The sequence below is a fragment of the Equus przewalskii genome, chromosome 11, assembly GCF_037783145.1.
Source record: "Equus przewalskii isolate Varuska chromosome 11, EquPr2, whole genome shotgun sequence".
In the NCBI taxonomy this organism is placed as follows: domain Eukaryota; kingdom Metazoa; phylum Chordata; class Mammalia; order Perissodactyla; family Equidae; genus Equus; species Equus przewalskii.
In genome coordinates, this window is record NC_091841.1 from 8,449,502 (window position 1) to 8,462,862 (window position 13,361).

Below are 13,361 nucleotides of genomic sequence, written 5' to 3' on the forward strand. Positions count from 1 at the left end.
TATAATTGAAGGTTTCGAGTATCTGTTATGTTTATGAAGTCAGCTTTTACAGAGAGTACTCAGTTACTCCATAAATAACATTTCTATTTGCCAAAGAATATTCATCATATTCATTCCTTTTTCTCATGTCTTTCCTACCCCATCCCAGTTCCATTCTCTTGTTTAACAGGGTTTCAGAAATACACAAGAACTGTGGTATCTTGTGAAAATATCTCACAATGTTTTACCTTGGTTTGGAGGAAGGCTGTAGATATTTGAAATTGATTGTACAATAGCGTATAATGCCTAAATGATAGCTAGATAAACTCTGAAGAATGCTTCTTGAGTTCCCCTGTTTCTACCCACTGCAAACTCGTAGAGTAGTGATCATTTTAGTCTAAGTAGGGGAGGGGAATAATGAGCCAAACCTCTGAATCAGCTGAACATTAAACCTAGGAGACTAAGTCATAGAAAGGAATTAAAGGGACAGGAAAACAATCCATGCCGTTTCTCTTACTCCAATGGCATAGTTGATTGAAGTTGCTAACTATACATTATTATCTGTGAGAGAATACTGTTGGGCATAGTTCTGAAAATTAAGGTCTGATTGTTTTAATACTGACCTACTTCCTGATTTCCTACTAATTCTGAGTAGCCACTAATGTTTTGGGGTTAAGTCTTAGTCACAACTCCTTTTCCACTTCCAGTTTGATTGAACTTTTCTTTTCACTTTCTAGTTTGGTGAGGATTCATCAACGTCCAGTATGATGTCTGTGAACTTTGATGTTCAGGCAAATCAGAGCGATATCAGTGATTTGGTCAAGTCTTCTCCTGTAGCCCATTCTATCCTCTGGATCTGGGGCCGGGACTCTGATGCGTATAGGGTAAGTTCACAGAGGATGAAGGAGCTTTCTCAAACAGACAAGATCTCTTAAAGCAGTGAATGGCCCTCAACCTCACTGATTAACGTGGTCCCTGTCACTGTTCAGCTTAGTTCAGCAAAGACTTACTAAACTTCTGTTAGATGGAAGGTATTCTGCTAGGTGGTAGATAAGTACGACGCAGGATCTGCCTTGAGTTCTTCTTCCCAATCAAGTGGGGCACCTAGACACCCTATCAAATTCAAATTTGAGCTCTAATTTTAATTCAAAGCTTTGAGCTCTAAGTATAATTACCAACCGCGACAAGTTTCTAACCTTGACGTAAGTGTATGCTTGTATGTACTTCACTCATTTAATCAGCATTCTTTTACTGAACTTCCAGTGTGTACCAGGCTGGTACTATGAATATAATATGCAAGCTCTTGCTCTGCTGGAGCTTGCATTCTAAAGGAGGGTGCAGATAATAAACAAGCTAATGAGTATGTATTTCTAAGCTAGCTAAGAAATAATTGTATGTTGGCCATGGGAATATCAAGGTATAAGGATCGAGACCTTGTATTTTTTATTCACCGTTAAATTTTCAGAATTTAACTGAGTTTTATTCTAACAGAATTAATACAGCCACTTAGATTTAATTATATTCCTCAAAATTTGATAGCTTCAGTATATAAGTTTAGTAAGCCTCTGTACATATTATTTATCCTTAGAAAAGTGAACATTTTACAAATCGAAAAACAATTTTTAAATGCTGGCATTGACAAAGCAAAGGCCTTAGTTCGGAGAAAGATAGGTTCATTTAGCATGTTGAAATCTTAAATCCAAAGAAATTTGTGAGAAACTTTCTTTCTTTGTTAGGACAAACAGCATATTCTGTGGCCTAAGAGAGCAGACTGTGCCGAAAGCTATCCCAGAGTCCCTGTTGGTGGGGAATTACCAACGTATTTCCTGCCTCCGGAGAACAAAGGACTCAGGCAAGTGCTGATGGATTTGGCAAAGCACTTGATTCTGCATGGTTGTCATCTGGCGGTTCTTTGAGAGCACCAGCCTTGGACTTGGAAGGTTAAGTCTTTATCTTGAAGTCGCCCAAACTTTGAAAATGTGAATCTTGTTCCTTTTTCTTGTGCCAGGATCCACGAACTCAACAGTGACGATTATTCTTCAGAAGAAGAGGTCCAAACCCCTGACTGTTCCATAACTGACTTCAGAAAAAGCCAGACTCTGTCCTACTTAGTCAAAGAATTAGAGGTCCGCATGGATCTGAAAGCCAAAATGCCAGATGACCATGCACGCAAAGTAAGGCTCACGTGGGCTGGTGTGTATTGCCGTCCGTTCTGGGTGACTTCACAAGCCTCTTAGGAGGAATACAAATTTGATAGAAGGCAGTTGTTGCGCTTTAAGTTTATAAGACTGAAGGATAGAGTTAAAGAATTGGTGAGATCACTAAGAAGTCAGTCATGCCAGTGAAGGAGTGCCAGGACAGTGTTCCTCAGGGCTGCTGTTTACATGGACCACCTAAGCCCTGTTCCTCTAAGAGGGCTACAGAGATGAGTCAGCAGAACTCTGTTTACCTAACCGAGGCCCTTCTGACCACTTCAATTTAGCTTTGTATCCTCCAAGCCTCTAGAAGTTTGAAAACTTGAAGATTCTCTTTCCCTGGCTTTATCAACCCTGACTTGGCCTTATATGAGGTCCTCAGGAATTTATATGAATTTGATAACCACTTTGCAAACATTATAAATAAGTTCTGTTACGCTGTTTTAATTCCTGTTAGTTGTGTACAACTAGGAATGTTTTATTATTGAGTATAAATGGTATGTTAGATACCTTTCCATAGATACTAATGAAAACCTTACCTTTTCACAGAGGAAACAGACCATCACAATGACCTTTTTAAAAATAATTTTAAAACTACGAACAGTTACTACTTACATTCAACATTTACTGGGGCAAAATACATGTTCCAGGCAGTTTGGAGTGCTAGGAATATAAAGATAATAGACCGTGAGCCCTACCTTAGAGTCGCTCACAGTTACACAGATGCCGCAAGAACATGAAGTAGATTGAAAGTCTGGTGCTCTTCCAACTAGGAAAGATAGATTTTTATTGCATCACGTATTGCATGCTGTTGTCTTCTGAATAATTTCTCATTGGGTTCTGGACACTTAGGTTGACTTTAATGGGGTATGGTAGATCACTTTAATACACGTATGGGATATATGTCTTTTTAACTTTCTTGTTGTTAAAAGAACCTAGGGCACACATGTGAACAGGTCAACACCTGCAGGTATGCCGATGACCTCATGTTATTTGTATGATTATAAATATCTATTCAAATTAGCTGTTCCCAAGGAGCTCAAGTAAAAACTGCTATCTGTAGAAATTCTTTTCAAATGTCTTCCCTGTTATTTTCAATTGAGTCAATCTTCCTTTTGATGTTTTCAGATTTTGCTTTCCCGTATTAATAACTATACTATCCCAGAAGAAGAAATTGGGTCTTTCTTATTTCATGCCATTAATAAGGTGAGTCACCTACTTCAGACATCGAAAATTTAGAGGCTTGGTAATTGTAATTAAAAGTTACAATGCATGTATTAAAACCCTTTTTAGAACAAGTACTGTGTTCTTGTATTAACTGAAGTGTTTGGGGGTTTTTCAGCCAAATGCTCCCGTCTGGCTGATCCTCAATGAAGCTGGACTCTACTGGAGAGCAGTGGGAAACAGCACGTTTGCCATCGCGTGTCTTCAGAGGGCCTTGAACCTGGCTCCCCTCCAGTACCAGGACGTTCCTCTCGTGAACTTGGCCAACCTTTTGATTCACTATGGCCTTCATCTTGATGCCACTAAGCTGCTCCTTCAAGCTTTGGCCATCAATAGCTCTGAGGTGAGGCTTTATATTTCTTTGTAGCTACATGTACTGTGTGGGGGTAACTCAAATTCAGAGTCCAATTTGTATTTCTCTCGGGAGGGCATAAAAAAATCTCGTGTTTTGTTTTTCAGAGCAAATTTGCATATTTTGAGAGGGCATAAAACAGATTTTATTTTTTGATGTGTTTATTTCTTTATTTTAAATGAGTGCAATTTATAATTATACCATTAATTTTTTTTTAGAAACTTACATTTAAATAAGAATGCTAAAAATGTACTGCCATTTTTTTATGTCAGTCTGAAACATCTGGTTCTTTATCCTACTCATCACAGCGTGCATGCTGCTTAGGATTATACTGATTTACAGCTTTAATTTATAGCTGCCTTTATACCAACCAAGCCAGAGCACAGTTGAGAGGTTGTTTTGGTAAGGATGGGTAGGTGGATTGATATTCCTGCTGAACCGCCCGCACGCGGGCCGTAGAATTCTATCACTCTAGGTAGTTCTTTACTCTGTTTCATAGTTTCAAAGATACCACTTCTTTTTTTCATATTTTAGCATTTCTGAAATAAGGATGCATGTTATAATTGATGACATCATAGGTTTGGTGAAATACAGTTATAATAAATACACAATTAAATTGCATTTATACCTAGTGTGTAAATGTTTATGTTTTACATCCAAAGAAAATTTTAGAAGCAGTGTGCATGAATGGTTTAGGCTTATTTGAGGTATCCCGGAACTGAACTTCATTAAAATTAAGAATTTCTGTTTATCAAAAGATACCGTTAAGAGAGTAAAAGGCAAACCACAGACTGGGAAAAGGTATTTACAATAAATATTTCCAACAATGGACTCCTATCTAGTATATTGATATAAAGAACTCCTTCAAATCAATAAGAAAAAGACAACCCTTTTTTTTAATGGGGAAAACAGCAGGCACTTCAGAAATGAGGACATCCAAATGGCTGGTAAGCCCATGAGGAGATATTCAACATCATTACTAATCAAGGAAATGCAAATTAAAACCACAGTGACATGCCACTTCAGCATCTCACTAAAACAGATATATGACTGACAATACCAAGTCAGTGAATTCTCATACTTGCTGGTAGGAGTGTAAATTTGTACATCCACTTTGGAAAACTATTTGTTGTATCTCCTAAAACTAAGTGTATGCCTACCTTAAGACCTGCTAAGTATATACCCAAGGAAAGTGAGTACGTATGTCTGTCAAAAGACATTTACAAGAATGTTCATTGTAGCTTTATTGGTAATAGCCAAAAAGTGGAAACAGTCCAAATGCCTATCCGTAGGAGAATGCATGAACAAACTCTAGTATATGCACATGATGGAACATTACACATCGATTTTTTTTAAAAAATGAAGTGCTGGAGGCCAGCCCAGTGGCATAGCAGTTAAGTTCGCACGTTCCACTTCGGCAGCTGGGGGTTCGCCAGTTCGGATCCTGGGTGCAGACATGGCACTGCTTGTCAAGCCATGCTGTGGTAGGCATCCCACACATAAAATAGAGGAAGATGGGCACAGATGTTAGCTCAGGGCCAGTCTTCCTCAGCAAAAAGAGGAGGATTGGCAGCAGATGTTAGCTCAGGGCTAATCTTCCTCAAAAAAATAAAAAGTAAAAATGAACTACTGATACACAAAAAACATTCAGTTTCTAGGGGCTGGCCCCGTGGCCGAGTGGTTAAGTTCGCGCGCTCCGCTGCAGGCAGCCCAGTGTTTCGTTAGTTCGAATCCTGGGCGCGGACATGGCACTGCTCATCAGACCACGCTGAGGCAGCATCCCACATGCCACAACTAGAAGAACCCACAACGAAGAATACACAACTATGTACCGGGGGGCTTTGGGGAGAAAAAGGAAAAAATAAAATCTTTAAAAAAAAAAAAACATTCAGTTTCTTGAATTTGGGGTATTATGTTGAGTGAAAGAAGCTACAAGAGGGTACACATTATTTATACACAGAAGAGAACATGCTGTTTGATTCCATTTATATGAGATTCAAGAACAGGCAAAGCTAATCTATGGTGATAGAAGTCACAACATGACAACAGTGGTTACCTCTAAGACGGGGGTTGGGTTGCTCAGGGGAACCTCTTGAGGTACTGGAAACATTCTAGATGTTTTATATTTCAACCGAGTGATGGTTACAAGGATATATACATATATAAAAATTCACTGAGCTGTACGCTTAAAACTAGTGTACATTACACACTTTATGTACTTTTTATCTTAGTAAAAAAGTGAAAAATAAATTTATATTTATGTTATACAGTTTAGAATTGCCTGATGTAAATAGAATGGACAGTTAGCCATTAACTTTTATGGGGTAATCTGAAAAAAACCAAAAAAACATACTGTAAAGGTTTTGTAACTCTCAGAAAATATTAACTCATTAACATTTTCCTGATTTTTTTTTTCTTTTCAGCCCCTGACCTTTCTGAGCCTGGGAAATGCTTACCTTGCTCTGAAGAATCTCAGTGGGGCGCTCGAAGCCTTCAGACAGGCTTTGAAATTAACCACCAAATGCCCAGAGTGTGAAAACAGCCTGAAGTTGATCCGCTGCATGCAGTTTTACCCTTTTCTGTACAACGTCACCTCTTCCATTTGCAGTGGTAAGCAGCAGTTACATGCTGGCGACATAATGGGCTCAACCAGGGTTCCTGTTGTGATCAACAGAACACGGAAAATGATTTTCTCAGTTTCTCGCCAGGATTTTGCATAGCTATTTCTAGCTACATAAGAAAACAGTTAATTCATCACTTATTAATTAGATGCCTCAGGGTAGTAGGCTTAGTTCTCTGCCAGAACCCGAGTTGAAAAAGGCTGACTAAAGTATAATCGACTGGGGTTGATAGGCTGTGAGATTTTTTTTTCTCTCCCCAAAATCTCTGATGTTTTATGATGACTGATATTAACAGTGAAGGATATTTTTTCTGTCTGTGAACTCAAACTGTGATGAGGTTCGAAGCCGTTTTTCTGTCCTCGTGTACTGAAATACACCCCGTGGCCTTTCAGTGAAGGTGATCCAGACCTTTCCACCTTTAAAATACTTGTCTGACATTAAGTGGTATCTGTCTGCATTCTTCCACTTTCTGCCACAGCCACCAGTATAGACACCTGTGCATAAGTGTGTCCACTTGAGTCAAAAAATATTTGCGTTAATATCTAAACTGTTCTAAATTCATCAGTTAGAACTCTCTTTGTAAGAGTTCCACGGTGTTTGGTCATTGACTTGTTTAACCTTCACTACAAAGAAAGGAAAACGGATTTGACTTGAATTATGAAAGGTGTGGTTTACATATGTGTGGATCCTCAGTCCCAGTAGAGCAAACAGGAGCTGCTCTGTTAATGTTCAAGTGAGATTGTAATATTCAAGCAGAGGGCCATCAGTCCAGCTCCTTCACTTCAGGTGTTTAAAAAAAAAACAAAAACAGACACGCACTTGGTTAAGAGACTTGTGTAATAGACATCAATAATTACTAGTAGATTTGGTACCCAAAATTGATTTTCCTGATTCACCATACAGGCATACTTCATTGTATTGCTCTTTGCAAATACTACATTTTTACAGATTGAAGGTTTGTAACAACCCTGTGTCAAGCAAGTCTATCAGCACCCTTTTTGAACATTTGCTTACTTTGTGTCTCTGTGGCACATTTTGATAATTCTCACAATATTCCAAACCTTTTCATTATTATTATGTTTTTTATGGTGATCTATGATCAGTGATCTTTGATGTTACTATTATAATTGTTTTGGGGTGCCACAAACTGCACCAAAGTAAGACTGTGAACTTAATTGATAAATGCTGTTTGTGTTCTGACTCCACCGACTGTCCATTCCTCAGTTTCTCTCCCTCTCCTCACACATCCATATCCCCTGAGACACAGCAATGTTGAAGTTAGGCTGATTAATAACCCTACAATGGCCTCTAAGTGTTCAAGTGAAAGGAAGAGTCGCACATCTCTCGCTTTAAATCAAAAGCTAGAAATGTCTAAAGCATGTGCATGTCGAAAACTGGGACAGGCTGAAAGCTAGACCTCTTGTGCCAAACGGTTAGCCAAGTTGTGAATGCACAGGAAAAGTTCTTGAAGGAAATTAAAAGTGCTACTCCACTGAACACACGAATGACAGGAAAGTGAAACAGCCTTATTGCTGATATGGAGAAAGTTTTAGTGGTCTGGATGGAAGATCAAACCAGCCACAACATTCCCTTAAAGCAAAGCCTAATCCAGAGCAAGGTCCTAACTCTCTTCAATTCCACAAAGGCAGAGAGGGGAGGAAGCTGCAGAGGAAAAGCTTGAAGCTAGCAGAGGTTGGCTCATGAGGTTTAAGGAAAGAAGCCATCTCCATAACAGAAAAGTGCACGGTGAAGCAGCAGGTGCTGAGGCAGAAGCTGCAGCAAGTTCTCCAGAAGATGTAGCTGAGATCATTGATGAGAGTGACTACACTAAGCAACAGATTTTCAGTGTAGATGGAACAGCCTTCTATTGGAAGAAGATGCCACCTAGTACTTTCATAGCTAGAGAGGAGAAGTCCTTGCCTGGCTTCAAAGCTTCAGAGGACAGGCTGGCTCTCTTGCTAGGGGCTGATGCAGCTGATGACCTTAAGTTGAAGCCAGTGCTCATTTACCCTTCCAAAAATCCTAAGGCCCTAAGAATTATGCTAAATTTACTTTGCCTGTGCTCTATAAATGGAACAACAAAGCCTGGATGACAGCACATCTCGTTACAACCTGGTTTACTGAATCTTCAAGCCCGCTGTTGAGACCTACTGTTGAGAAAAGAAGATTCCTTTCGAAATATTGCTGCTCATTGACAATGCACCTGGTCACCCAAGAGCTCTGATGGAGCTGTGCTGTGAGATGAATGTTGTTTTCATGCCTGCTGACACAACACCCTTTCTGCAGCCCATGGATCAAGGAGTCATTTCGACTTTCAAGTCTTATTATTTAAGAAATACATTTTGTAAGGCTATACCTGCCATAGGTAGTGATCCTGCTGTTGAGTCTGGGCAAAGAAAATTGAAAACCTTCTGGAAAGGATTCACCATTCTAGATGCCATTAGAAACATTCATGATTCGTGGGAAGAGGTCAAAATATCAATATTAACGGGAGTTTGGAGGAAGTTGATTCCAGCCCTCATGGATGACTTTGAGGGGTTCAAGACTTCAGTGGAGGAAGTAACTGCAGATGTGGCGGAAACAGCAAAGGAACAAGAATTAGAAGAGCAGCCTGAAGATGTGACTGAATTGCTGCAGCCTCATGACAACTTTTAATGGATGAGCAAAGAGAGTGGTTTCTTGAGGTGGAACCTACTCCTGGTGAAGATGCTGTGAAGACTGTTGAAATGACAATAAAGGATTTAGAATATTATATAACCTTAGTTGATGAAGCAGTGGCAGGGCTTGAGAAGATTGGCTCCAATTTTGAAAGAAGCTCTGCTATGGGTAAAATGCTATCGAACAGCATCGCATTCTAGAGAGAAGTTGTTCATGAAAAGAAGAGTCAATTGACGTGGCAAACTTTGCTGTTGTCTTATTTTAAGAAAGTGCCACAGGGGCTGGCTCCGTGGCCGAGTGGTTAAGTTCGCGCACTCCGCTGCAGGCGGCCCAGTGTTTCATGGTTCAAATCCTGGGCGCGGACATGGCACTGCTCCTCAAACCACACTGAGGCAGCGTCCCACATGCCACAACTAGAAGGACCCACAACAAAGAATATACAACTAGGTACCAGGGGGCTTTGGGGAGAAAAAGGAAAAAAAATAAAATCTTTAAAAATAAAAAATAAAGTGCCACAGCCACCCCAACCTTCAGCAACCACCACCCTCCGAAGACTCAGATGATGGTTAGCATTTTTGAGCAATAAAATACTTTTTAGTTAAGGTATGTACATTATTTTTTTAGACATAATGCTATTGCACACTTAATAGACTACAATATATTGTAAACATAACTTTTATATGCACTGAGAAACCAAAAAATTTATGTGACTTGCTTTATTGTGATTTCACTTTGTTGCAATACTTGCTTTTTCGTGGTGGTCTGGAACCAAACCCTCAGTTTCTCCGAGGTATGCCTGTGCTAGACTGCCTTAGGATTTTAGTGAAATGACAGGCAGTAAGTAGTGTTTATATTTTTTAAATATCAGAGCCCGCTTTTTTGGTGAAGAAACCAAAAACTTCTCAGCAGCGTAACTCTGTAACTCAGTTGTGGATCAGTGTTGAACTCAGTCTAGACTAGAGTTCTTACGTGAATGCTCAAGACCCAAGACAGCGTTTTAGCAAGGCAATAAAACAGAGTGGCTACTGCGAGAGCCAGACAGATTCGTGTGTGAGCCCCAGCTCTGCCATTGTTGTCTTTCTGATCCCACTAAAGCAACTTGTGTCCTTGTGTATGAAATGAAAGATAATAAAATCGATCCCATGTACTATTGGGGAAGGCTAAATGAGAACCTTATCACAGAATAGGTGTTGAGTAAAAGTAAGCCATTACAAATTCATAATGAATACAAAATACTTAGAACTTTAAAGGTGTAAAGTATAGATCTTTATCTTCTTACTTATCCTAGAAAATATCTTGTGGTCTTTTAAATTTTGTGGGAGACCTAAGGACAGCCTTGTAAACAGGATTTCACTTTTTTCAGTGAGTTGTCTATATTAATAGAATCTCTTATTTTCTTTCTTTACTGTCATTGCCCTCACCTCTCTTGATTTCTTTCTGTTATTAGGAAGAAGGATTTTGTGTGCATATAGTGACCCTTTTCTAAAAAGCCTTTTCCTTAGCATTAGTTTTACATGCTCTTGCTTAGTATTTCAGTTTTCTGAAATTTATTCTCATTTTGTGTCACCCATGTCAAGAGGAGATTCGGTTATCTTGAGCTTTTTCCCCAGAGCATCACTTCAACTAGCCCAGGAAGCTAATAACTTGAAACAGATCTTTCTCAAAGTCATAGTATCTGATAGTTTAGATTATCTCAAGGATATTATTGGATCCGATACACTAGCAATAAAAGAAAGTAATTTGACTTGAGAAGAGGGAATACACTTTTAGTTTTTTCAAAGACAGCTCATTTATAAAAAATTTTTTAAAAACATTTTGACCTCTTATATTGTAACTAACTAGTTACAATAATCCAACATCTGCTAACTCCTAAATAAATACTGGTACCCCTAATGGAAATGTATGCTATAGCATTTTCTAGGTTTAAAAACTCATTGATGGTACTGAACTAATTTCAATATTGAATTTTTCTTTGACAGTGTTTTTGCATTACTTGTTTCCAAAGTAATCCTGTTCATTCATAGTTGTTTGCTCAGTTCCAGCTTTGAAAAGCTGAAACTTGAAAGAAGCAAACACAGACTATAGAAACCATGAACTTCTTGTATTTGACACCCTTAATGGTTGCATCTCCTTCAGTTATCTCTGGGCTTTACTAAATAGTTGATGAAAAGAAAGACAAAAGCCTATCAATAATGATTAGCAATTTCTGTACCTTCAGATGATTTTCTCTGCCTTTTGCTTTTTCATTTTTGCTTATTGAATAAGATTCGTAAGTTATCTTACTTGTCTGACACATTATCTGTCTAAAGTTTTTGTTAAGACAGTACAAAGCTTTCAAGAGGTTGGCAAGGTTCATGATTTTTTTCCATATAATAATCAAGAAATTCATATTATAATTGGTTTTTATTAGACAAGAATTTAAGCTGGCCTTATCCACCCCTTTCCCAACCATAAAATTATCCTATGAAAGTCAATTTGAAAAGCTACCAATTTAAAAGCTTTTCAGATAAGCTTTTCAAGATCAAAAATAGGTAAGTACTCTTGGAAAAACCTTTTTAAAATAATTTTTCTGACCTCTACTGTTAATCTTCCACAAATTATTTTCTTTAAAGATCCATATTAGTAACTATTTTTACAGCAACTGTAATAATATAGTATAATGTCTTGGGTAGTATGAACTTAATGGTAAAATCGTATGTTAACATTAGCAAGTATTTTATTGCTTTTCATATATAATCATGGAATTCTTCATACAGATTTTCAGTTTATGTTTCTTGGAATATCTGCACGGGTAATGTATTCTCTTACCTTTGAATACTGATTTTTTCAGTCTAAAAATACATAATCACGGGGCCAGCCCCATGGTATAGTGGTTAATTTCAGCACACTCCACTTCAGTGGCCTGGGTTCACTGGTTCGGATCCCAAGTGCAGACCTATGCCACTTATCAGCCATGCTGTGGCAGCAACCCACATAAAAAGCAGAGGAAGATTGGCACAGATGTTAGCTCAGGGCTCGTCTTCCTCAAGCAGAAGAAATAAAAATAATCACTATGTTCACAAAATTTTTCTGCTTAGAAAGATGTTATAGCTTAAAAAATGTGTCAGTTAGTGCAGAATTATTTATCTGACAGTTTTCCAAACTTTTATTAATCTATAAATCGTTTGATTGACTGCCATTTGCTAGGTGCATATGTCCTTATAGCAACTGCTTATCATCATCTCTCTCTTTCTCTCTCTCTCTCGTTTGAATAGCATTTAATAAATCCTTCTCTTTTATAGGTAGTTTTATATTGCCACTACAACTTCAAGGATGCTGGAAAGGAAAACTTAATAGATTGATTTTTTAATAGCCTGCTCTCAAGTTGACTATAAAAAAGAAACTCATGCTTCCAGTTTTGATTAAATATTCTATTTCGGCAATTTTGAAATACATACTGTTTTTCCACATTTATTGGTTTGTTATTTTACAGTTGGATTTAACTTAAATAGAACTGAACGGGTTATTTTAACAAACTTCTTCTTCAATAACAACATACTTAGCCCCTTTTTTGAAGTAAAATGGAATCTCTTAAATAAATTTATAATACTTCTAAGTATAGGTAAGCTCTCTTAAGTGCTGAGCACTAAAGAAAGGACTTTTTTTTAATTAGGAAAAATGAAGTGTCACAGAGAATGAAACTTCATGAAGCAATAATGATTATCTTCTCTAATGACCAAAAATGGAAAGTAATTTATAATAACAATAGGAGCAAAATGTAGATATTGAATCCATAATATCCATGATGATGGATTTTCCAAGCATTTGTTACTCGAAAATATTTTCTAAACACTTCATCCCTCAACTTCACTAATTTGCAAATTAAAAAGTTACATCCAGCAAAGATATTTTCTACTATGTAAGTAATCTAGATTGTTCTATTATTGTCTCTGATATGTATAATTTTATGTTTAGTAGGCTTCATTCAGTATTGTTTTTCTTATATTGGAAAACATAAGACCAATGGTAGATTATATTTATTAGATTTCATTTATGTGAGATGCTTACAGCTATGCCACTAACAATAGCATTGATATTTAACAAATATAATTAAACGTCAAATCCAGGATTTCTGAACGCTGGTCTTTTCTTAATTCATTAAGACGCATGCCCACTTAAAATTATGCCCAGATCTATAGAAATTATGAATATATGTTATACAGAACTCAGATTCTAATGTGTAGGTATGCTTAGAATTTTATACGTTTCTCTATGATATGTATTTGAAAGCTTTTACCATTATAGAAAAAATAGAAAAATTTCCAGATCACATACATGAGCTTTAATATCTGT

General features: G+C 37.6%; 1 protein-coding gene across 2 annotated transcripts in view; it reads left to right on the forward strand.

Annotated features, from left to right (window-relative positions):
• TTC17 (tetratricopeptide repeat domain 17) overlaps positions 1-13,361 on the forward strand; it is a 109,760-nt gene that overhangs the window by 40,458 nt on the left and 55,941 nt on the right. For both annotated transcript variants that reach the window (XM_008528380.2, XM_070564855.1), the window contains exons 11-16: positions 717-863; positions 1,716-1,831; positions 1,988-2,153; positions 3,303-3,380; positions 3,517-3,741; positions 6,174-6,360. In XM_008528380.2, the coding sequence (XP_008526602.2) occupies positions 717-863; positions 1,716-1,831; positions 1,988-2,153; positions 3,303-3,380; positions 3,517-3,741; positions 6,174-6,360 (919 nt within the window). The remainder of the gene's footprint in view (positions 1-716; positions 864-1,715; positions 1,832-1,987; positions 2,154-3,302; positions 3,381-3,516; positions 3,742-6,173; positions 6,361-13,361) is intronic.